We start from the raw sequence: 26,555 nt of genomic DNA, 5'->3' as shown, positions 1-26,555 counted from the left end.
ACTGTCAAATTTGAGTGTATACGAGTACAGCAGAGCGCACGCTGAATTTTTTTTTAAATTCGGCACTGTGATAATCCAACATTCATAACCTTTCTATACTTGTCTATTATCTGAGTTCATCACACTTTTTTCAATACAATCTTAATTTTATGATTTCATTTTCGTATTTTCATAATATGTTGTTTTCCTGGATATTCTAGACTCAACATGTCGAAAAAAAATCTTCTGCCACAGGAAAAATATATGATGAATGTACAACTTTCTATAGTTGGAGTTCAGCGAAATTTCATTTCATTTTGAATTATCGGCCTACAATTTTAAGGCATTAAAAATTCGCATACTTTTATGTATTGCTACTTTTTTTTTAATCGATTCGAAATTTGGTGCATTTTTTAGTTTTGTGTGATTATTACTGAACATCATATATAAAACGAGGAAAAATATTACAGATGATCAGAAATTTACAAAATAATCTTATGGTAAGTATTGATTCTGTTAACGAAAGGGGCATTTATTTATTTATTTATCGAAAGAAAACGCACTAAATCTCAAAAGGGCAAATTTTCGTCGTCAGTATCTCTCGGTAATCGAAAAGACTGATAATACCAGGAGTAAATATAATGTGACATATATGCACCATAGTCAAACAGTTATAATTAAATGACGGCAGAGTGTTAAAATTAAAAAAAAAAAAATTTATCGGTACTTTACAACGTTCCTGTCTATTAATGAGTGCTGTAATGAGCAATAATAACAGTCATAGAGTAATTGAGCAAAATAAATTCATATGTAAATTATTTAGATTTAAAATGCGCGAGAATGTTAACATCAAAGCCAAGAACCTCCCATACTTCAGGGGTGTAGCGTTTGGAAATTGTGCACGTAAAATTTCAAGTTGAGATACGATGTTGTTGAAAAAAAATGTGAAATACAATGGTTCTGAATCAAAATACGAATTACGATGTTTTTGGGATAAATTTCGAGATACGATGTTTTCGCAAAAAAATCACAGATGTGATGTTATTCAACGAAATTTTAGGATAAGATCATGTTGAGGCAAATTTTGGGATAGGATGTTGTTCTGCTCAGCCGTCGCCATATGAAAAAAATTGAACTGAGTTTGAACCGCGTCGGAGAAAACGGCGATTAGAAGTTTGACGTCTGTATATAATACCATCAAATGCCTCATGTCCCTGGGGCTAACTTCGCGGCGGTGTCGTGGACTGACGTCACATGCCAGTACCTCCACCTCGTCGCTATATAGATAACCGAGATATTATGAAAAAGGGTTATGTTGTTTTGACAATGCGAAGTTCGGGATGTGTGTAACGTGTGCTGGATAAATTTATGGTGATCGGTTAATTATGTCATCCTTTCCTATCGTCAATTGTTTTTAAACATAGATTTATTTGAATGAATAATTGGTTGAATGTAAATGAATTCCAATAAATTTTTTAAAACTTTTATCAAATAAAAATGTCATCTAATCCAATGTATTTTTGTCATATATTCTCTTACATTTAGTTTGGCCGTGCCCTGCAGTCCCTTTTTTCCACCTATTTACCTTACAGTGTATCCATACCAATTTTTGTTCATTCTCTGGACTATATGTTTGTTGTGTATTTCTATTTTCTCTCATTGAGTTCATCAACATAGTTTGAAGATTTATGAGAATAACTCTTGTTTGATCTGATCGCTTTTTTATACACCCGAGTTTGAAAAAAATCCTTATGCCAAGTAAATCCATAAATATTTACTTGAGTTGTTACATGATGAATTTTGAAGTTTATTTCAATAAGCCATTGGGTGCTTCGTTCCTCGTAATATCAAAATTTGTATCTTGGAAATGCAATGGATACCTCAAGTTTGACAACATGATGAAGCGACATGTATATATTGAGTATTTCCACATCATGTTTGCGATTGGCATTATGGGTTGACAAATTCATGTTTGCAAGTCTACACTTGATCATTTTTGGATGCGATCAAATATTTTATCTACGTATAACCATAGAGACATGCAAAATTACTCCATTTTGCTTGCTGCATCAATGCACCATGTCTTTCACTTTTTTTCTTAAATGTGTCATAATAACTTTCAAAAATGTGACTCAGGAAATTCTGAAATGTTTTTCCTCATAGTATCAAAGTTTGTATTACTGGTATGCAGCGAGTACCTGTAAACTTTGATATTTCTGTAAAGTGGCCGGGGTGCAAATCATTTCAATTTTTGGTTTCAACTGTAGTATATAAACAAAGAATTTCATTACTAAAGTCTTCAGCCGCTTACTACTTCAGCGAATAGGGCTGAAATTGTTATCGTTGAAAGCCAATGCACATATACATCAAACAATTTGAAGTTCTGTTCGCTTTTCAGTACGCTGTCTTTTTACTTTTAGTTTTGGCATGATTAATTTATTTAATGAATTTGTGGTAAGAAAATGTAGATGAATAAACCACAGCAGATACTTGCAAACTATGAAAATTCTGTGTATTGACATGTGCACCAAGTATAATCACTTCCTATTATTTGATTATGTTTGATTATGGAATGTGGATAGAAAAAAATAGGTAATAAAAATAATTCAAAATGCTACAAAAAGTCATCGATGGCTGATTTATGAATAACATAAGAATTCATGGTTTCAGAATGCAATGCTTATGTATAGAAAAATAAGCAACTCTATTGCTCGTGACACGTTTTATACTTTTTCTTTCTGCGGTTGAACCTTGGTGTCTACATGCAGACTGAAAATTTTATGCATCGATATGTATGTATCAACTTTCTATCTTTGGGTATGGTAATATGAATAAAAAAGAATGCTTCAAAAAGTTATTGAAAACATTTTTTTAAATGAAATAAAAACTTCTAGCTTCGGAATGCAATTTATTTTTCTTAAAAAGGCCAATTCTGGTGGATTTGGTGGGCATTATATGTTTTTTCGCTCTCTCTCTCTCTCTCTCTCTCTCTTTCCGTCAAATTTTGGGGAAAATCAACGAATACATTTGTTTCATTAAAAATCCTTCATATCTTTTTTATTTAAAATTATTTCATCAAAAAAATTAAAAAGCAATATTTATAAATAAGGCGAAAAAACTTCACGAAAATGAAAAAAATTCGTAAACATTACGGAAAATGATTTAAATCTCACAAAATGGTGGAAACATTCAAAATCGTTGAAAAATTACGGAAATCACTACGAACATTTGAATAATATAAAAATTATTATGAAATGGGCAGAACTTGACTAAAATGATTGGAGAAATTATTTTTAAACATCACAATAAAACATTGAAAAACTTTAAAACACCTTATTGAAAAACTTTTTATATCGTTTAAAACTGTCACAGAAAAACAATTTGATATAGAACCGAAACAATTCTCTCTCTGGAAAATATTTGAATCCACTACAATCCTACAGCATTAGAGAATAATATTATCCACTAATAATAATAATAATAATAATAATATACCGATTATGCGGTACTTTCAACGTTAATGAGACTTTTAAATCGAATTTCAAATATTGGACATATAAAACAAACGCCCATGGTTTAAATTGTTGACTATAATTAATTGTTATTATACGGCGTTCGGATTTATTGGTTTAAAAAAATCATAAAAACATTATTTACAAAAATTTTATTTATTTCAGCATATATGGCAGAGTATTCCTCGATAGATGAACCAATATTTCAATTTCGTATTCCACACTCTATTAATTTTTATTCTTGAGCTCATTAATTGTAAGTTACATGAGATTTAAAAGAGAATTTTTTACATATTACGATTATACTGAAAATATTGAAATTCTTGCCTACTAACAGTCAATTCATTTTCTTGATTTTGCAAAACAAATGAGTAAGGAAGTACAAGAATATATAGATGTGACGAGCACTTTTGTCTCGTATGTGAATATTTTTTAAAAGATTGCTTTAATCGAATTTTCAATTTTCTGATCGCAGAGTATAGAATTTTCATTTTTATTCTTTGAACTTAGCGTGATTGTAGTTAGCTCAGCTTAATTTAACCCGAAAAACAATGTTGCTGAACTTTTGAGAAAAAAGACGTGATATAAAATCCCAAAAGTTCCCCTAGGGAAAAAAGGTTAGGCCAAGTACATTGATGGTCTCTTGTTTCCTGATTATATCACGAAAAGTGTCAAAAATAATTCCATGAAAAAAATTATAAAACCAAGTGTAAATAATTTCAACAGAACAACCGATGCCTCATTCTTTTTATCTTATTTCAAAAGCTAAATCAATTGACAAAAAATCTAAAGTCGCGACAGCGACTCTGAGACAAGTACATTTATATATTTGACGAGTTGCTAGCAGAGACTCTTTAACGAAGCGATAGCGTTTCCAATTGTTTTCGAAAATTTTCAAAATTTGTTTCTTCAATAATTAATTAATTATAGCATTCCGGAGAAGATTATAAGTTGACATATTTTTTTTTCTTTCAATTGCGACCTCTTCGAACTCTATAGCTTAACGTGTTGAAGAGATATTAATTATTTATTGTTTAAATGCATCAAAAAATGGTCTCAGATTTTCGCACACATTTTTGATGTTTATTTATTTTATTTAGTGACAAATCTGGTGCCATAATACATTTTATATACCTATATATTGTTTTTCTGGTGCTATAATACAAATATATACCTATATATTTTCATGACGTATAACGTATGGTGTGTTGTTTATGCTCATAGATGATGAGGTTATAAAGATCGTGAATCTGATAGTTCACCGACTCTGTTCCAATTTTTCCGGTTCTGTAGAAAATATATAAATGCAGGACAATGTTTTGGTAAAAGTGGTGAGAAAAAAGTTAAGAAGAAAAAAGAGAAATAAAGCCCAAGGAATCCAACAATGTTATATGTAATGGAGACAAATCGAAAATTGTTAACGACATTCGGATTGATGGTATAAAATATTTAGAAAGTTTAGAGATTTTTTCTATATATATCTAGATACAGGGACTAGAGATCAGTCAGGATTCCGAAACATTAGAAAAAAAATCCGTGCCTCCGCTCTTTCTCATCAGCTCTCTCTCTCCGATTATATCTTCAGACTTGTCGATGTTTATTATTGGAGAATATAATAAAATAACCCAAAACAGGAATGAAGAAGGAGAGCAAGGGACTACAAAAGTATAGAAAGGCAGAATAAATGCATAATCTGTAAACGCATGACAGATTATTCGAAAGTGCTTGATTATAAAATTTCTATTGGCAAATCCAAACTGAGGCAATCAATATTTTTTTCGTTTTGCATTGGTGGATTTTTTTTCCATTAAAAAGATTAAATTGATCATAACGGAGAATTTTCACTTCAATTCCAACAAAATAAAATTTAAATTCGAAATAAAATATATCCGCATGTGTGTATGTACTGTATGTGTGTATTAGGGTGTGCGGAAAAAAAACGATATGTTTTTTTTTACTTTGCATCCAGCCGAAAAAGGTGATTCAAGGTGAAAAAAAAGAATCTCAGAAGGAGAGCTCACCAAAAAATTTTTTCGAATGGCGCTTCGCGTTTGAAGATTTTCCATAAGAATAACCCAGGAAATTATTGAGACCTCCGATCATTGCATCATAACTCTTCACAAAAAAATCGTACAAAAACGATAATTATATATTTTTATAGAAAATCGATTCCCCCACAAAAAAAGTCCTTATGAACTTGGAGCAACCATTCTCGTGCTATCACCCTTCGAAGTTGGATCGATAGAAAAAAAATTTTCATAAAACTGTCGAAATCAAATTTTTCGTTTCACAAACAAACTTCTAGGAACTTTTTCGTAGAAAATTACTTGCTCTTTTAGAAAATCGTTATTATTATTCGAACAGTGCTCTTTTCGACAATGCTGTGCCAGTTAGTGTGAAGGCTAAAATGTTGCAATCTCGAGCAAAATCTTAAATTCCTTCAGAGCGAGTAATCATTCAAAAAAGTGATTACAAAACATTGCTTTCAAAGGATATAAGCTATTGCGTCACACAAGAATCCTTATTCCTTTTCAACCAAATTAATTTACCCCATGGCTGAGGGTAAATATGGACTTATGGCCTGAAAATGCCAGTTATTTAAGCTGCTTAGATTTTTTTTTTAATTTGAAAATTGTCAATCACATGGCTAATGGCATCGCTTTGATAGAAGCCTACAACGGTTCATTGACCAAAAACAAAGAGCAGTTACAATATTTATTGAAAATAATGCAAGCTTATCGTTAAAAATACTCCAATTGCAATAAACGCACACTTAAAAATAGCAATGGGTATTATTTAATCTTACCTCGTGTAAGCAAAAGGGTTAATTTGTAATTTTATATATACCTCATTTGTAATTTTATGTATGATACCGGGTGAAAAAAAATCATGTCAAAAAGTAAAAACTTTTGAAACCCGATTATTGATAAACGTCGTTTCTTTTATTATTTCGTTTCATACCCAATTGTAATGAAAACGAGATGGAAAGTTTATATTTAAGAGTTTTTTAGTGGTAATCATTGTTATCCTATGGAAACCAAGCACGAAACATGTTTACAATAATTTAATGAAAATCATAAAAAATGTGTAATTTTATTCAAATTATAAAATTCGAATAATAATAATGATTTTCTAAAAGAGCAAGTAATTTTCTACGAACAAGTTCATAGAAGTTTGTTTGTGAAACGAAAAATTTGATTTCGACAGTTTTATGAAAATTTTTTTTCTATCGATCCAACTTCGAAGGGAATGGTTGCTCCAAGCTGAATGTTCATAAGGACTTTTTTTGTAGGGGAATCGATTTGCTATAAAAACATATCATTGTCGGTTTTGTGCGATTTTTTCCTGAAGAGTTATGATACAATGATCGGAGGTCTCAATCATTTCCTGGGTTATTCTTATGGAAAATTTTCAAACGCAAAGCGCCATTCGAAAAAATTTTTTGGTGAGCTCTCCTTCTGGGATTCTTTTTTTTCACCTTGAATCACCTTTTTCGGCTGGATGCAAAGTAAAAAAAAATATCGTTTTTTTTCCGCACACCCTAGTGTGTATAATAGGGTGGTCGTTATATTTGGGGTCAAAATTTATTTTGACCTTTCCGCCCACTAAACCGGTTCGTAATACATAAAAAGTAATGCTGTCATTTTTTCAGATTTTTCAATCAATGCATAACCCTCGATCACGGGGGTTGAAGTTTTTCGTTTATAATACACGGAATTTTTCTGCGTCTGTGGTCACGATTTTACTATGGGCCTGAATCCGTTTGGAAAATCTTGAAATTTTCAGAAATTATTTCACAAGCATGTTGCTACACGGAAAAAATTTCCAATACTCCTACCCTCAAAATGTTGTATCGTATCACCATACTAACCCATTAAAGCGCAAAATGATAATTTTGGACACACAATTTCAAGTAAGCAGTTTTAACTGAGGAAGAAAAGAAAAATTCTCCAAAATCTTATATAGGGGGTTTTTGAGGGTGCTCTTTGAGAATCTGGCATTCATTTTGTAAAATTAAATCAAAATTTTCAGTATTTGCATTTTGAATTGGAAAGTCAACCATTTTTGACGTTTTTTCCCCTTCAAATCGATTTTCGTTACTGTTGCTGCACTCAAATAACCATATCATCGCCAGCAAAAGTGTTCTCATTGTCTGACCTTTCCAGAACACTGGTTGTAACCAGTATTATAAAAGTATGTATAAATACTCTTTCCTCACTCAGTTTTTCCAAGATGGCGATTTTTTCAAAACAGCATGATGAATATTTGCGTGATTTTTTTTCCCGAAAGTGTCAACGTAACAAAGAAATGTTACAGAACGAAAAGTATTGAGCATCATCTAAAGAATACGTCGGATTTTTATCAAAAATTTTCTAGCTATTTTCGTATTTTTCAATTTTGACAATTTTTGGAAAAATTTTTAAAATTCTGAAAAGAGCCACACGTATTTTTTGAATGATCCTCGATAATTTTTGTTATATCAAATTTTTTTGTAAAGTTAAAACTTTTTGAAAAAAAAATTATTTTCCATCGCATAATAAATAGGTTCATAATTTTGTTCTCAAATAGTTTCAACTTAAAAAAAAATGTTATATAGCAAAAATTGTTTGAGAATCATCCTAAGAATGCGTGTGAATCTTTTCAGAGCTTTTAAAATTTTACAAAACATCGAAATGGAAAAATACAAAAATAGCTACAAAAATTTTGAAAAGAATCACACGTATTCTTTAGATGATTCTCTATACTTTTTGTTCTGAAACATTTCTTTGTTATGTTGAGACTTTCGAGAAAAAAAATCATGCAAATTTTTATCATGCTGTTTTGCAAAGACCGCCATTATTTTGCAAAAATCAAGTGAGAAAAAAGTGTTCATCACCGGTGTTCTGGAAAGTTTAGTCATTGAGAACACTTTTGCTGGCGATAGTATGATTATTTGAGTACAGCAACAGTAACGGAAATCGATTTAAAGGAAAAAAAACGTCAAAAATGGTTGACTTTCCAATTCAAAATGCAAATACTGAAAATTTTGATCTAATTTTACAAAATGAATGCCAGATTCTGAAAGAGCACCCTCAAAAACCCCCTATATCAGATTTTGGAGAATTTTTCATTTCTTCCTCAGTTAAAACTGCTTACTTGAAATTGTGTGTCCAAAATTATCATTTTGCTCTTTAATGGGTTAGTATGGTGATGCTATAGGGCTATATGCTTGAGGGTAGGAGTATTGGAAATTTTTTCCGTGTAGCAACATGCTTGTGAAATAATTTCTGAAAATTTCAAGATTTTCCAAACGGATTCAGGCCCACAGTAAAATCGTGACCACAAACGCAGAAAAATTCCATGTATTATAAACGAAAAACATCAACCCTCGTAGTCGAGGGTTATGCATTGTTTTAAAAATATGAAAAAATGACAGCATTATTTTTTATGTATTTTGAACTGATTTAGGGGGCGGAAACGGTAAAATTTTGATCTCAAATAACGACCACTCTAGTGTGTATGAATATACCTAACCAACTTGCATGTTCAATAAAACGATTTTTATTTTCACAAAAACTGATTTGGCTTAATGGGGTCACCCCCCGTGGGAGCCGCAACACAGAATTTTCAGTTTTCCTGTAACTGCTGCGAATTCTTCATCTACGTTATGACAGACAGAAAAAAGTACCACAGATTCATGAAATTAATTATGCTAAAACTAAAAAGAAAAAATACAGCGCACTGGAAAGTGAACAGAAATCAAAATTGTTTCATGTATCTGTGCATTGGTTTTCGAAGGCAGCAATTTCAGACCTATTCAGAAATAAGTAACTCTGAAGACTTTAGTAATGAATATCTTCGTTCATATATTAGTCAGAACCAAAAAGTGAAAAGATTGGCATACCTGCCACTTCACATAAATATTAAAGTTCATTGGTACTCGCTACAGAACAGTCATACAGACTTCGGTGCTATGGGGAAAAACACTTAAAAATTACCTGAACCACATTTTTGAAAATTATTCTGTCACATTCAAGAAAAAAGTGATGGATACGATGCATGTTGAAGCAAGCAAAATGCTGTAATTTTGTATGTCTCCATGGTTATCCGCAGACAAAATATTTGATCACATCCAAAAATGATCAGGTGTAGACTTACAGACATGAATTTTCAACCCATAATGCCAATCGCAAACATGATCAAGAGACGCGGTAGCGGCTCGACGCCAAGTATTAAAAAAAAAACGAAAGTGTAAAAGAAAAGTCAGCGCGAGCCCTGCCGCACTCTTATATACGCGAATATGTCGATTTATGACGTCATAACGTTTTTCAAACCGTTCTTACGGATAAACCATTGTAGTTAAAAATCTGAAAATTAGTGATAATTTTTTTTCGATTTTTCTCTTTCAATTGATCCTTATTGCAAGTAAATCCGTTTACTCAATCCCGAGATATGATGATTTAAGCAATTAAAATCGAATGTTTCGGTACGCTCTAGTCGCTTGGAGTCAGAAAGACTTAAGTAGCGTTTGTTTACCTTTGGACATACGTCCTTTGCACGAAACGTTACTTTTGTCCCGTTTCGTTTCGCCCAGTCCACTGAACGCGATATCCCCTCTACTCGCGCCCGATCGAGCGCGAGAGACAGCGCGCGAAGACTCTCTCCCACTCGTCGTAGCGTGGCGAGAGATCTATACGCATATCCAAAAATGTTCTCACGTTCTTTTTAATGCTACTGCACCGCTGGTTTAGATATTTGGATGCAACAAGGCGCATTTTGAAGAGAAGACATTTAGCTTTACTTTGGTGTATTCGAAAAGTCTCTACGACTTTCATTACGGGTACTACATCGTTTCAACAAACATTGATATTTTCGTTCGTTTAATTTCTTTTTCAACTGGGCCGCAAGTTCAGATAAAACAATTTGTCTCCTCAATTTTCGATATATTTTTATTTTTTTTATTTTTCAGCGGAACCTCGAGTACATTGATTGTGGTAACTGTAGTAAAACAACGGGGTTTTTTGGAAAATTCGGAGAGAAAAAATTTTACTTCTTCAATTCCAACACATTCAAATTTTATCAGATTTTTTTGCTAATTTTTGTCAACCAAAAATTTCTACATGGTACGTTAATAAATTGATCTGGAATTTTCGAGAACTATGGAGCCGTATTAGAATATACAGAGTGGAAAAAATTTCATTTTTACATTTGATTTTTTATTATTAACCGGTTGACTAGTAAGCTTTTTTTTCTGGTTTTCGTGCCAAAACTGGCACGAGTCAATAAATTACCGAAATACATGAAAATTTGTTTCTTGGGATTTTCGAGGTTGCTGATTTCATTCCCAATCTTAATTTTCATGTAACTACCTTCGAAAAGGATGAAAATAAGGGTTGAAAGTGAATATTTCTGTTTTGCTAGCGGCATGTTTTTATGTTATATTACATGGAAAATCCAAATTTTTTAGCATGAAAATGAATAAAATTCACTATCCCCGAGGGGGTGAAAAATGAGGGTTAGAGGTAAAATTTTCAGATTTTTCAATGGGAAATTTTTGCGTTATATTACATAAAAAGTGTTCGTTTTTGAGGGTACCAGATTCTTTCATCGAAGTAAAATAAAATTCGTTACCTGCGAAAGGGTGAAAAATAAGGTTTGGGGATGAAATTTTTAGATTTCTTAATAGGGAGTTTTTGTGCTATATTACATGAAAATTCTGAGTTTTTTAGAACACTAGACTCTTCTATTGAAATGCACCCCCAACCCTCATTTTTCACCCTTTGGCAGATCGGGAGTTTTGGTTTATTTCGATAAAGGACTTTCATGCTCTACAAAAAAACATACAGTTTCTATGTGGAAAAGCATAAAATTTCTCGTGGAAATATCTGGAAATTTCACCCTCAAACCTTATTTTTCACCCCTTAGGAAATAGTGATTTTTTTTTCATTTCAATAAAACAGTTTCGTGTCCTAAAAAACTTGCAATTTTCATGTAATGTAAAAAACTTTCACATTGAAATATCTGAAAATTTCACCCCCAACTCTTTTTTTTCATCCTTTCGCGGGTGGTGAATTTTATTTTATTTCGATAAAAGAATCTGGTATCCTCAAAAACGAATACTGTTTATGTAATATAGCATAAAAACTTCCCATTGAAAAATCTGAAAATTTCACCCCAACCCTTATTTTTAATTTCTTCGGGGATAGTGAATTTAGTTCTATTTCGACAAAAGAGTCTAGTGTGGAACTTGGAATTTTCGGGTAATATCGCATAATAACTTTCCATTGAAAAATCTAACAATGTTAGCCTTAACGCTCGATTTTCACCTCTTTCAAGGTGAAAATTAAGCCCAGAAGTCGATTCGGCAACACAAAAAATCCTTGTAAACCCTTTTTCATCCCAATCGGTTGAAAATTTAAAACAAGATTTCAATATGTACGCATATTATACATTATTACCAGAACTGACCCAACTTTTTTTGTATATACCAGTCAACAGGTTATTCGCTCCGTGCGCGTAAAGTAGTGCGCTCGCACTACTTTGAAAGTGAGCGTGTGTCGTGTATACGTGTTCCCCCAAAAACGCCGGAGTTCCATTTACGGTGGTGCTGGCAGTATGCATGAATACACTAATACTATTAGTGCAGTAGTATTAGATTTTTGGCTTCGCCCACGTACACAGAGCGAATACGTGGTATGAGATGCCAATGCTCGTTTTTTAAAAACTTGTGAATTTCGTGAATTGTGAAAAAAAGTGCTGTACACCAAAGGTAGTTTCTTTGATATGAGACAAACATTTTATGAGTACTTTTTACACAATTCACAGTATTTTTTCTATGAGTTTCTCAAGAATGCATTTCAGTGTTTCGTGCCATGTCTTATTATAAAGAAATCGATCAATAAAAAATTCAAAAGCAAAAATGACACTTTTTCTACGTTGAATATTCTAATACGACTTCATGATTCTCGAAAAACCTAGATCAATCCATAACTGTTTGAAGTAAAAAATTAAGAAAATCTGATATCATTCCCATGAGCTGAAACTGAATAAAAGGTAAAACTTTTCCTTCAAATTTCATTAAAAAACCTCATTGTTTCAGAGTTACGACAATCGAGGTACTTGAAGTTTCACTGAAAATTGCATGGCGGAAAATGTTAAAAAAAATTTAGTGAATAAACAATCGCTGACGCGACTCTTTTTACGTTTGAAATATCGTGTGAAATTTAATATTTCTCGCGATACGTGGGAATTTTCAAAATTTTTCTTTTGCTAAAAACGCGATGATTGAGCGAAAAAATCGTTTCCAATTAAAAAATTGAATCTAAAACCTCAACTTTTGAGGATTCGCTCGTAGAATTGAGGAGAAAAAATTTCATGTGAAAACGCGGTTCAATTGAAAGGGGAATCCAACAAACCAAAAATCAACGTCTTTCGAAATGACGTAGCACCCGTAAAAAGGGTCGTAATGACTTTTCGAATAAACCAAAGTAAACCAAAGTAAGCTCTTCCCTTTAAAATGCTCCTTCTTGCATCCGAGATCTAAACCAGTGGCCTAGTAGAAGAAAAAAGAGCGCGGAACATTTTTGGTCTTTTATTCGGAAATTTTTCCTCGGTAGTGAAAACACATGAAAAAAAGTAAAAAAAAGCGCGACAAATATTGAAAGACCGCAACCTTAGTTTTAAATGAACTTCACATATTATCATTGTTAATTTGAAATTTTCTTCCTTATTATTTGTTTCATGATAGGGAAAAAAATATAAGACCATTCTAATATAGACAAGATTTACATCATTTGAAATTGACTAAACAGTTTTTGTCCGTCAACATAGAAAAAATAAATATTTAGTAACGTTGATTGCTTTCGCCATCTGAAGGTAGTTACTCAACTTTAAACAAATCATTTGTAAAAAATTTTTTGGAGATAAGAAAAAATGTATAATTTTCCAAAATATTTACTAATTGTCACTCTTCTAAAAAAAAAGCGAAATCACTATAAAAATACTTCAAAAAAGTAAAAAAAGAACGCCAAGTATTAAAAAACCGCCCCTCTAGTTTCGAATGATCTTTACTATATTTTCAGTAAATGAAAAATTTCCTTACCCATTATTTATTGCTAAAATGACATAGTAGGATGATCAAGATAAGAAAAAAAATATGAGATCATTTTAGCATAGCCAAGGATTTTGAATAAATTTCGATTTCTGCAAAGAATCATGTTACACCTCCAACTGTACTGGCTAAAGAGTTTTGTGACTTCAAGCGTTCCCAGAATGATTTTGCGATTAAGATATTGTTATTCTAATTTAATGCACAAATTCACTGTCAAAATTACACATAAACTTGGCGTGGATGGTTTTCAAATGGAAGCTCGGCGAAGGAATGCTAATGCTCCATCTGTCTGCATCTAGAGCGAATTTCAATGCCCACTAATTCATTTGTTTCTTATTTCGTTATCCTTCATCCAGCCACGTATGAATTTTTTACTTGTCTACCTATCCATATACTGGTTCATCACAAGTATTATGTATCCCATTCTCTGATTCATTCACCAGATTGTCTATTTCTTTTATTCCTAAAACCATACTTTCTCCACATTCTATTCGTTTGTTGATTCAATAATTTAAACCATTCGCCTGGATATTTATTGTGTAATAATTCATTAAATCATTCATATTTGCTAATTATTTTATTTTCTTCATTAATCTCTTTCATCTATACACTATCTCAGGAATCTATTTGATTCATCAAACCATTAATTTTGAATAGTATATTGGATCAATCGTGTCTTCCCGAGTTTCCATTTGAAAACCATCCACGCCAAGTTTATGTGTAATTTTGACAGTGAATTTGTGCATTAAATTAGAATAACAATATCTTAATCGCAAAATCATTCTGGGAACGCTTGAAGTCACAAAACTCTTTAGCCAGTACAGTTGGAGGTGTAACATGATTCTTTGCAGAAATCGAAATTTATTCAAAATCCTTGGCTATGCTAAAATGGTCTCATATTTTTTTTCTTATCTTGATCATCCTACTATGTCATTTTAGCAATAAATAATGGGTAAGGAAATTTTTCATTTACTGAAAATATAGTAAAGATCATTCGAAACTAGAGGGGCGGTTTTTTAATACTTGGCGTTCTTTTTTTACTTTTTTGAAGTATTTTTATAGTGTCTGGAAATACCCAATGTTACATGTTGCTTCATCACTTTGTCGAACTTTAGAGGTGTTCATTGCATTTCGAAGATACAAATTTTGATATCATGAAAATTAAGCACTGAATGACTTATTGAAATAAATTTCCAAATTCATCATGCAAAACCTCAAGTGAATATCTATGCATTTACATGACCCAAAGATTTTTCAAAACTCGGGTGTATAAACAAGCAATCATGAAGCCTTTTTGTTGTAAATATTTCAAATTATGTTGTTGGAATCAATATGAAGAAATAGAAATACGAATATTTCTCATATTGTCTAGAGAATGAATAGAAATTGGTATGATGATATACTGTAGGCTAAGGAGGTGGGAAAAAGGGCCTGGTGAACACAGCGAAACTAAATACAAGAAAATATGACAACAATACATTGGATAAGACACTTTTAATTGACCAAATTTTTTCAAAATTTATTTGAATTCATTTACATACAACTGCACATATTTTTTCTGTAATTACACAACATAAAATTTCTATTTGGAAAGAACGTTTGAGAGGTTATAAGGAACTAACGTTTTTTTCTCATTAATATTATTATTCAACACTAATTAGTCACGTCATTAATAATATCGATTCCCTCCACTTGACAATAACCATTATTATTTTTTTACACTCCGCACGCAACGGCACTCTGGGAATTATAATCTGAAACGTCATCATGAAGTGAAATCTCGCAAATGTGCTATCTTCGTATATATTACGATAACTGCCCACATGCTCACATAAATTTAAGATAGCTCAAACTTCTGTTCAATGATTGCGCAATGCAGGGAGACTAGAGGGAAGGAGTGGACACAGCATAGGAGAATAAGTAGTAACGACGTCCTCAAAATCCTGTCTTAATTACGTTCTCATTTTTGCCACCAGGCGTAAAAATCCTACATATAGTAATAGAATTTATCCACACCGTGAAAGTGACCGCTCGGCGCGTACGCAAAAAAATGAAAATCTCCAGAGATCTGCAATTGCTGTGCAATTAAAGGTTATATAAACCGAGAGTTAATGAAAGAAGTGTTATTGTGTCGTATTTACAGAAACAAAATTGGATTTGTGATAACTTTCTTACGAATCTCGTAGAGAATTATTGTCTGGCGTAACTAGAGTTGTGGTTCGACTTATTTTTACAAGCAAGGTAATTTATGGAGTAATTTGGCGTTAACATTATTTGCAATCACAGCACGAACATAATTAATTGGAGTAAACATATTCATTATAAAACTTCTCATTGCTATCCTTTAAAATTTAATTTTTTTTTCTAGCATGCTGAAAATTTGTAGTGTGCCTGGGTGCGAAAGCGGCAAATATCAAGATCGCAAGAGACGAATTGAGCTAGGGTTGCAGCCCATTTCTCTGTTTGCTGTACCAAAGGTGAGAAAATGAAAATTCATATTCCACAGTTGCCTATCTTAATTTTTATTAACCTTTTCTTATTCGTAATTATTTTACTGCTTAAACTTTTGCTGCTTATATCCTTATTTAAATCTTCTTAATCTATGACTTTCTATACGTACTCTCTTCCATCCTTATCACTCACTTCATTATGCTTTTTTTAATCTTTCTTTTCTTATTTGCTATTCTCTCCCTTTTCCTCTTCTCTTTTCCAATTTCCATTTCCCCCTTTCGTTCCATTTTCATCACAATACTTCTCGAGACTCCTCCTCGTGTGCTTCATTTGCCCTTCTCCCTCCGCCAATACCACCTGTTTGGATTTTTATCATTATAACTACGTAAAAGCTTGATAAATGTGCTTGACAGTTTTATAAACGTGTATGAAATTACTGGATGCAGAGTGATGACCGGCTGAAAGCATGGGAAAATGCTCTGAAGCAAAATTTAAACAAAACCCAGCACATTTGTCATTTACATTTTGCGGATGAACACATTCGAAAAAATTATAAAATCAAATTGCCTGATGGTAGTGTTATGGGCAAACCTTTCAAGCGCTGGCTATTGGTAGACGATGCTATACCAACACTGCCAAATCGATCCGTCGAACAAAGCGAGGTAAACTATTTGGTTTATTCATATTTTTGAATAAAATCAATTGAACATTTAATTATAATTTTTACCTATAGATATTTGATGGTTGTGCCCAAAAAATGTACTTTTTTAAAAACTAGCCGACATTTTGATCTCTGGGTAGAAAAAAATCTTTTCGTTAAACCTTCAAAGTTCCTTTGCTGTTATTTGTAGCTTTTTATTAATTGAAAAAAAAATTATTAAGATATTTAAAATTCCTCTAAACATTTAAAGTTTCCAATATTTTACATTGTTATCGTAAAATTTCAGAACAATAACGTTTTCGAGGTAGACACTGTACTTGAGCAGCACGCTCTCCAGGATTGCAGTATGAAAATAGTAGATGATGAAATTATAGAGCCGGCCGAAAATGTTACTCTAAATGGCAATCGAATTTTTTCCATTGATGATTTCAAAAGCGATCTGAGTTCGAATTTTTTACCCGAGTACTGGACTTGGAGTCAGCAAGGCTCGGACGCATTATTTACTTATTTGGATCGATCGGATATGTCAATACGACTGCATCTGGTTGTGCATGAAGATCTCTCGATACAAGTAATCATACCATATTACTTACCGACTTGTTAGATATAATGTTTCTAACAAAGAATAATTTTACTCATAACGACATTCATTCATTTCCACAGATTCGGAGTATTACAAACAGAATAGTCAATTTGGAGGACAACATTGGTAGAACAGCTGACATTCTTCAACACATGAATGTAGCTCATTCAAGCCTATTTGCAGAGGGACGGACATCGAAGACGAAAGGTTTTAGTACGAGAGCCCACGACCAAAATTTCGGTCTTATAGCAATACGACCAAAACCGCATTAAATCGATAGCCACGATTGTCCTGAACTCAAAAATACCCATATCAGAAATTTTCCGCGTAGCGTTTAATCTGACCGAATTTTCAAAAATGTCAAAAAATTTAGCCGACATGTTTTATAGCAATAGTTCTGATTATTGGAAGGTAGTTGAATGATAGCTCTAAGATGCCGGAAACATATTTTTCAGAAGTTAATAGTGTCACCCGAACCCGGAGGATTACTTAAAAAAATTAGAAACGAGACTAAAAAAAACCCATAGCAATACGTCTGAAAATCTTGTTTATAAGAAAATGTGCGTTAGTTGACGCTAACAAAATATTTTTCAGAAGAAAATGTTGTCGCATTACATTTCGAGAACGTTTTAAAAATGTCAAAAAAATGTACCGACTTGTTTTATAGCAATATTTCTGAAAACTGTTTGACATGATAAAATAAGTTGTGCAGATGTAGAAAAAATGAATTTCAGAAAAATATAGTGTCCTTCTCTATCAGAAAAGTTTTCGATACTCCGTTTTATCGTATTTACCCGAATCCGTAGAACCGAACTGAAGAGAGTTAAATAATTAGTTCAAAAGGGAACTTGGATGGAATTGCCAAAAAAAGCCGTTCCCGCCATAGGAGCGTATCAAGCGCCGAGGCGATTGCCAGGTTACTCCGAAACGTTTTTTTCGTTTTTAGGGTATAGGCGACATCGAAAATTTCTGAAAACATTTTTTCAGTAATTCCGACAGCCATACGAAAAGTTTTAAAAAAATAATAATCCGAGTTGCTATAAAACATGTCGGCTAATTTTTTTGACATTTTCAAAAATGCGCTCCGGCTATACGCTACGCGAAAAATTTCTGAAAACGAACTTTTTTGTCATGAAATGACAATACCTATGTATGTTATGTAAATCAGACGTATTGCTGTAACGCCGACTGCCTATTTTTTTTTGACATAGCAGAAATGGCCTCCCACGCAGTTGCTACACTTTTGACCGTTACTACCCACCTAGTCGGGTTCTAAATCATATAATCTAACGATTTTATATAGTTTTAGCCGTATTGCTATGAGACACGATTTTGGTCGTGGGCTCTCGTACTATTTGGTTACTGTGAAGCGCTTAAGGTGTGTTCGTTGTCGACGGCTTCGCAAAAAGTTATTGCAGAGAATCAAGGCAAAAGAACTGCAAGCAAAGTATGAAAAGTCAAAATACGCCGCGCAGTTAGGACGGCGCAAGAATCTACGTTTGCAGCTAAAGGCAATTCAACCATTCATGTCCTACACATGAGTAATAAGATAGTATTATGTGCACGATTCTACTTGAAATGTGTGGTTTTCATTTACTTATAGATCGAGATGATGAAGGCGACGATCAATCAGTTACAAATTGAGTGTGCGACAATCGACAGCCGCGTACTGTAAGAAAAAATTTCTGGTTTTCCGGAGGCGCAACAAGAAGCAATTAAATCGTGTTTTGCAGCTTCCAATGTAAAAAATTCCCACGGACGAAGATATATAATGAACTGGATTTACGAATGCTTGTTGATGAGGATAAAAAATGCAGCGCTGTACGAACATATTAGGGATCGAAAAATTTTACCACTTCCCTGTCGCAAAACATTAGGCCAATATATTCAGAAGATGAGCTCTTCGACCTACGGCTTCCAGGAAGCTGTTTTTGAAGGTCTTCGGAGAAAAGGATCACGAATGGAAAAATCTTTTAAAAGAGGTATCGTATCCCAAGAATACAAAACTATTCTCCATAAGCATTTATTTTTCTAATAATTTATAACGTTTTCAAGAACTCTCATAAACAATATTCTTGTACATTTTTGAAAAATTAATTACTACACGATCATCATTACAGTAATTTATATTGTAGCATATTAGCATGAAAATAAGTTATTAGTATGTACATTACGGACAAAAATAGATTGAAAAAATGTCAAATTGAAGGAAAACGACTTACCTGTAAACCATCCAGTGACGATTCCGATGTTGAATGCTTGATATCTGAAATAGTTGAAAAAAAAACGAGTCAACAGGAATAAATTTGATATAAAATTATGAGTTGCAATCAAGAGAAATTCCGCAAAAATAAATAAAAAATTTCAAAGAACATTGTTTTAAAAACTCATAATGTGTACTAATCTGTGAGATTTTTTTTGTTTAGGCGTCCTCCTTGTCGATGAGATGAAGCTGAGCGAGGCAATTTCTTTCGATCGAAAGACTTTGAAGTTTGGTGGTTTCGTTAACCTAGGCCAGTATACTCCGGAAACTGCCAAAGACAGGAGAGCAGATCATGCGCTCGTTTTTATGTTTCAACCGTTTCGAGGTTGATGGGTACAAGCCGTTGGCTACTTTCTGAGCAAAGACTCAGTAACGAGTAGGGTGTTGCACAAGTTAATTTTGGAGTGCGTGATTCTGCTCGGCAACGTGGGTTTTTACGTCGATGGTGTGGTAACCGATGGAGCTCAGTGGAACCGGGGAATGTGGAATATTTTCGGCATCCACGAAAATAATCTGAGTTGTCCACATCCCTGTGATGAAAATAAAAGAATGTGGATGACTTCAGATTTTCCACATTTGATCAAATGCTTTCGCACTGGATGTATTAATCATCCCTCATTCGAGGTAGGAGGATTGAATCTACATTATCGCTTAACAATTCATTGAATTAATCGTTTCATAGGACTAATCGGAAAAATTTTTCGATTCACAGACGCCTGACGGAACTGTTAAAAAACAACACTTCGAAGCATTGTTGCAATGCGAGAACTTTTCAAAGCCCAATTTAAAATTGGCATACAAATTGACGCCTGCACATCTAAATCCCGCAGGATATCAGAAGATGAACGTCCCTTTGGCTTTTGAGGTAGCTAGCGTTTACAATGTTGTTCACAATATATATTGTGAACAACATTGTAAACATCGCGTAAAACATCGCGCGCGACGTAAAACATCGCGCGCGACGCGGCGCGATGTTTTGACCGAGCGCGTACAACGACCGGGGAGCCGCGTCACTGCTGGCCGGCGGCGGCCGTACTGGAGGGCAATACAAAGGCCCGATACAAGCGGCGGAGCGCGACACTAGCGGCGCCGCATATTAAAAACTTGAACTATTATATTTTTTTGTTTTGTTAATTAAAATTCAGCGCGATTTCATAAAATATTGTAACTAGACTCAAATGAAGCGGAAAATTATAACGGATTGAAGGAAAATAATAAAAAGATAATTTCTTTTAAAAAATTGGTATCAATTCAAATAAAACAAGACGCGTGTTTATGACGCATGCGCGGGTGGAGCGTTGATGGGCTATAGGACGCGTACGTGACTTTTAGCAATTGTAATTATTCGAATCATATTAAAACAACTAACAATGTTAAAAAATGAAGAAAATTAAATAATAACGGATCAAATTGAAGTTTTTGTTGTTGAAAATCGCAATAAGCTGAAATTCATAAAAAGCGGTAGTCCGCGCATCATATGTTAGCCCGCTCGACCAACGGGCGAGCGTGAATCATGGCAACGGGCCAATCAGAGAAGGCGTTAGAAATGGATGCGCAGAACCGATCCGAAAACCGAAAATTCGGCGTTTGATAATTTTATGGTGGGGACACGGGTATAAGAAGCGCTGCGCGACTCATTCGGCAGGCAGTCCTTCCTCAAAATTCTGACTCGGAACAAAAAGGCTGACCTCAAACATTCTGATTTTGGCAAGCAACCTAACCTATTATCCTAAATTTTTCCTGGATGCCTGGAATCTCGGAGCGATTCGGCGACGTTTCAATCCCAGAGTCCAGGGTCCGCACCTAACCTCTAAACTTTCCAAATTTCCGTTGCACGGGATCTCGGAGCGATTCGGTGACGTTTCAATCCCAGAGCCCGTGGACGGTAAATAACTTAACCTTGCAGATGCTCAGGATCTCGGAGCGATTCGGTGACGTTTCAATCCCAGAGCCTGGGGTTTGTTCCTTAACTTAACCAATTTTTATTTCTTTTTGCTTGCTATAATCAGGGATGATTTTTCTTGTAAATTTGTAAATTCTGTAAAATTCTCTTTTTAAATTCAAGGTTGAAATAAATCGAGTCCGAGTCAAACAAACCCGAAATTTCTGTAAAGTTTGTAAATCTTGTAAATTTTAAATAATTAAAAAGGCCGCGGTACGAATTAGAGGTTATATCGCGTCAAACCTATAATAATTTCTTTTATTGTATAAAATCAAAACACTTTTGAATTTTCGAAACTTTCTTCTTTTTTATAAGCGAAAAATGCGTAAATTAAAAATTGTTCAAATTCGAAACGGCGAGTGAAACAAAATTTCTCCCAATCAGCGAGCGCGATCGCGAATATTTCACGACAACAAATCAAAAACGAATTTATCCTGTGAAATCAATCAAAATTGAATAAATCGGAATTGTTAAATTTTTCAAAATCAAAATTCCGCGTTCTCACGTTTCTTTCATACCTGCTCCTTTTAAAATTAAGGTAGCTCGAACCGACGCGTGGCGGCGTTCAGGCCAGGTCGGCAAGAGCGTTACGTTACACTATATATTTTGTTCTGGTGCCATAATATACAAATTGTATACCTATATATTTCCATGAATCTGTTCATGCTTCAAAAATTTGGAAAGTGACAGTTGCCCGTTGTATTAAAAATTTAAGCTGTCAATTTCACAAAATGTTATCGAATCATTCGGGGATTAAAGGATACGTGACATACCACATGTTTGCTTTTCCAAGAAATCTGAATCACGTATTGTGGCCGAATCTTTATTTTAATGTTCTTTTAATAGGTGTGATACTTTTTTTTACTCGTGCTTATCGTTGATGATAAGCATTGGAGTGAATTTAAGTGAAGAATGCGCTAAATGTATATTCGTACATTCTTTATTTTTTGTATGAGCAAAATTTGCAGGAAAAAAATAATTACGCGCGTCAACGTACGAGGTTAGAATGATGTGTCAATGCATACGCAGTAGAGAAACGATCTCAACCCCTTTTCACCAAGGGCACAAACAAAATCCATTTCTCGTCGGTGGCTTGATAGTTTTCGATTTCTAGGTCGACGGCTCAGAAGTTTTTGATGTCCAGGTCGATGGTTCCATGGTTTTCGATGTCTAGATAGATTTCTCCCAGGTTTTCGATGTTTAAGTATATTTCTCCACGATTCTCAATGTCTAGGTTGACGGCTCCAAGAATTACGATGTCTAGGTATATTTCTTTACAAAAAAGAAGAAAAAAAGAACAAAAGAATTACAAAAGAAGAAAAATAGGACACAAAAAATTACAACCACAAAAAATACAAAGACAAAACATTACAAAAAAAAATTGCGACTAAAAAAAATTAAGATCATAAAACTTACAAAAAAATTACCGACCGAAAAAAATTATATACCAAAAAATTGAAACAAAAAAAATTTGGCCGTTGTACTTGGCGTTTTTTTTCTAGCTAATATTATCTAATTTACCTGTATCTTATACTCACAAATTCGAAAGTCGAGTAAAACGCCAAGTACAATGGCCAAATTTTGTTTGTTTAAATTTTTTGGTATTGAGACGAACTAGATAATAGAGCATGCGGCCGTACCGACGGCAATTAGCGATACGCGTACCACTCAAATAGAGGCGCCAGCGTACGGGCTCGCTTATCGACCCGCGCCACGTAGATCATCAGAAAAACCAATTTTCAGTAATTTTCATTAAGAAATTCATTTTCCGGTAACAACAAAAAACGGAGATGTGAAGAAATATTTGTGCGAATCAATTAGTGGCAACTTCAGAGCAAATTCACTTCAAAACACAAGAAAAATTGATCAAATCATTTCAAAGCGATTAATTTGAATTCAAACAGGTTTTCGCGCTGCTGCGACCAGGCTCGCAAGAGCGAATCAAAAAATCCAGCCAATAGGCGAGTTTCTCGAATGACACATGAGAAAATTACTCAGTCTCGATTGGCGATTGTGAGTGTCGCACAAGCGCAGTTCATGAAAATAAAAATTTACGATTGGTCGCAATTAAGCAACCAATGATAGAGCACACCGAAGATAAAATTGGCCAATTAGAAATTTTAACACGCATAAGCGAGCGAATCAGAAATATCACGAAGCCCGCCAATTTATTATGATAATTTCGAGTTGTTGTATCAGCCGAGTATAAAAAGGCATCGAAAGCGAGTCTCGTCAGCCAGTCTTGCCCTCATCACGCTTGATTCGCTTACGCACGCTGATCTGCAGATTGAGCAACTCAGATCCGCTTACACAATTCACCAGCCGATTCTGACTTCGCAACTCAGAATCCGCTTTGCAAAACGTAGATCACCACCGACTCAGTTTGGAAGGGCAGGCCCCATTCGGCTCCGCTTGGGTTCAAGATTTCCACTCTGGGGCACCGATCTGACCAGAAGGGCGGGGACAGTTCGATTTCGTTCTGGACCAAGATTTCTGCCAGATTACCCATCCTTTTCCTGCCAAGAGGGCGGTGACCGTTCGGCTCCGTTCGGTCACAAGATTCTTGGGGGAATCCTTCCTTTCATGCCAGGAGGGCGGGGGCAGTTCGGGTACGTTCTGCCTTAAGATTCCTGGGTGGACTGAATTCCGGGTGGTGGGTGCCACGTTTAAGGCAATCAATTTAAAATTATTTCACTTTTGTATTAAACCATAAAGTCTAACCGCGTACGTGGCCGAAACTAATTATTTGCGAAATTTAAGTCCTTAATTGCAAAACCAAATTCAGTATTTGCGAAATTTAATCAGTTAATTGCGAAAGTTAATTCTTTATTTGCGAAAGTCATTTCTTTAATTGCGTACTTTATTTGCGAAAGTTAATTCTTTAATTTGCGAAATATAATTTTTCAATTTCAAAACCAAATTTAGTATCTGCGAAATTTATTTGTGAAATTTAATCCGTTATTTGCGAAAGTTAATTCCCGATTTGCGAAATTTAAGTGCGAAATTTAATTCTTTAAGTGAGAAGTTTAATTCTTTATTTGGGAAAGTTAATTACTTAATTGTGAGATTTGTCTTGTGACGTGACATTTCTGCCCCGCCACTCGTACGATTTGTGTCGACCAGTGGACCGGATTTACGGTCCATTTTTGGACGCCCCTCGACTCACTGGGAGATGTTCGGAACGAGACTCAGCGTCACGTATCTTTAAGTATTAGTTTAGTAACCCGTGTATTACCTTGCTAGCGACATTTACCTGTTTACCTTCTATTACCTCCGCGTGCAAAGAAGAGAGAGAGAATTTTAGTTTGCCTGCTTCAAGTCCTAATGACGTTTATTTTGACAGCTTCGTTTGATATTGGAGAGATTTGGTGTTGTCGCCCCCCGAAGACCCCTCCACCAGCATTATTTTGGTTAAGGCACTCCGATGGTTTGAACCGATTTCGCTCACCAGGATCGTTCCTCTCACACCGTCAACGAGCATCGAATAACACTCTTGAACTTGCGGGCGGCTGAAGGAGCACGCTGGCATAGGCCATAGTTTGAACGCCGCCCGTGTCCTTCCCGTTGGAGCAACCCAGAGTTGCACCGCCCGCACTACCGTGGATTCGGGTGTCACAGTCCGTGTGCACCGGCGCCTCGTCAGGTGGGATCTGGGGGAGTTTTTCTGGAGGCGAGGTGCTGTTGTACCCGGTGGTTTATTTCGTGGGCCCACCACGTCCCCGTGACGTCCGGAGTCGTGAGGGAGGCCTCCCCTCGTCCGCCCGGAGCTGCCCGCCGGATCCCCAAGAGGAAAGACACCCGGATCACGGCTATCAAGTCGGGAGGAGTGTTCCGAGTGAGCGAGGGAAGTGAGAACCAAAGGCGAGTCGTTATTAACCCGTTCGGGCAAAAGGCGTAATCAAAATTACGTTCCTTACGCGCTCCTCTTTTGAAAACCCCGCGTGAAAGCGCGAGCCAAGAGTCCACGCTCGGGCTTGCGCTTAGCGCGAGAGCGCTGCGACGCCTGGGCCCGGTGGTGGGGACAACGCCGAATCGCGAGGACCGCTCGCACGCACAATTAGTCTAATTTCGAACGTCGTACCGGTGAGTCAGCGGCCAGGTCGAGTCTAACGAGCCATCCCTCTGTGCAGCGAGCGTGTTCCTCGGTAAGTCCAACTCTTAATCTCCACCGCATTCACTGGTCCAGTCGAGCCCTTTTATTTTCTCGTATTGTTTCGGAATATAGTTCCGGTTTCTTATAGATTATGTGGCGTTTTAGTGGGACACGAGGGCGAAGTATCGAGCGAGATTGCGGCCGATACTTCCCGTGTTTCCAGTCTTTTGATAATGTCGTTTTGAGGGGCTCAGCTTGATCAGTGTTACGTTATTAATTTGGTCTCAGTTAATTCTTTAAAAGTTTCGCGTAAAGTAGAGTAATTATAGAGTTAGAGTCTTTGTGAAATTGCGTAGTACGCGCTGGAATATTCCACGCGACGACGCCTCTCTCTCTCTCTCCCTGCACGCGCCGATGCTCTAGCGAGCGTTACCTCGCGTTTGTTTGCGCTCTGTCTCTCTCGCTCGTGCTGGCGAGCATCGTTTATACGGCGTTATATTTTGTCTTTCGTATCAAATCTTTTTCAACCGTTATTTTTACCTTCGCCTACATTGTTCTTTCTTTATTTCGCGTGACGCTTACCGAATTTTCTGTTACCTTATTGTGAGCATTGTTACCTCGTATTGTTGCATTACCTTTGTTATCTTCGCAAATATTAATCCGACGCTCATTTTCCCTATTGGATCGTATTCTTTATTCGCGTCAGCTCGTATTACCTCCACTGCACGCGCAGGAACTTCGGCGTTACCTCGCGCTTGGCCGAAGTTCGTTCCGCTGTTATCTTCGGTTACCTTTCGTCGCGTATTGCCGGACTCCTCGCGGTCGAACGGGTGTCAATTACCTTTTATCTTGGATTACCTAAGGCACCGGCTGTCCTGGCGTTGCTTACCTTTTACCTTTTACCTAGAGCATCCGCCTGGCGGACGGCTGATTACCTTTTACCTGCACGCCAGAGCATCGGTTGTCGATTACCTACGGCAC

At 35.2% G+C, this 26,555-nt stretch overlaps 1 protein-coding gene across 9 annotated transcripts; it reads left to right on the top strand.

Annotated features, from left to right (window-relative positions):
* Positions 1–1,243: 1,243 nt before the first annotated feature.
* LOC122406532 (uncharacterized) lies at positions 1,244–20,683 on the top strand. 9 transcript variants are annotated; one of them, XR_006259996.1, is made up of 9 exons: positions 15,220–15,822; positions 15,950–16,058; positions 16,479–16,694; positions 16,980–17,264; positions 17,357–17,489; positions 18,655–18,787; positions 18,880–19,258; positions 19,703–20,163; positions 20,252–20,683. XR_006259996.1 is itself a non-coding variant. In XM_043412035.1 (6 exons), the coding sequence occupies exons 2-6, from the start codon at positions 15,951–15,953 to the stop codon at positions 18,597–18,599; spliced, it is 756 nt and encodes a 251-aa protein (XP_043267970.1). In that variant the 5' UTR covers positions 15,220–15,822; position 15,950; the 3' UTR covers positions 18,600–18,787. The 9 variants fall into 9 exon arrangements, 2 of the variants coding, with proteins under 2 accessions (XP_043267970.1, XP_043267969.1); XR_006260001.1 differs by lacking the exons at positions 18,880–19,258; positions 19,703–20,163; positions 20,252–20,683 and adding an exon at positions 1,244–1,350 and having other exon boundaries at positions 15,725–15,822; positions 17,357–18,787; XR_006259999.1 differs by lacking the exons at positions 18,880–19,258; positions 19,703–20,163; positions 20,252–20,683 and adding an exon at positions 1,258–1,350 and having other exon boundaries at positions 15,558–15,822; positions 17,357–18,787.
* The last annotated feature ends 5,872 nt before the right edge of the window (positions 20,684–26,555 follow it).

This window comes from Venturia canescens, chromosome 2 (assembly GCF_019457755.1).
Source record: "Venturia canescens isolate UGA chromosome 2, ASM1945775v1, whole genome shotgun sequence".
NCBI lineage: Eukaryota > Metazoa > Arthropoda > Insecta > Hymenoptera > Ichneumonidae > Venturia > Venturia canescens.
The sequence above is the reverse complement of the archived record's forward strand: the minus strand, read 5'-3'. Positions and strand labels throughout refer to the sequence as shown.

Coding starts and splice junctions, on each gene's coding strand:
- LOC122406532 (XM_043412034.1), top strand. CDS start 15,951: ATGCTGAAAATTTGTAGTGTGCCTGGGTGCGAAAGCGGCAAATATCAA. Junction 16,059..16,478: donor CTCTGTTTGCTGTACCAAAG/GTGAGAAAATGA, acceptor TACTGGATGCAG/AGTGATGACCGGCTGAAAGC. Junction 16,695..16,979: donor GATCCGTCGAACAAAGCGAG/GTAAACTATTTG, acceptor GTAAAATTTCAG/AACAATAACGTTTTCGAGGT.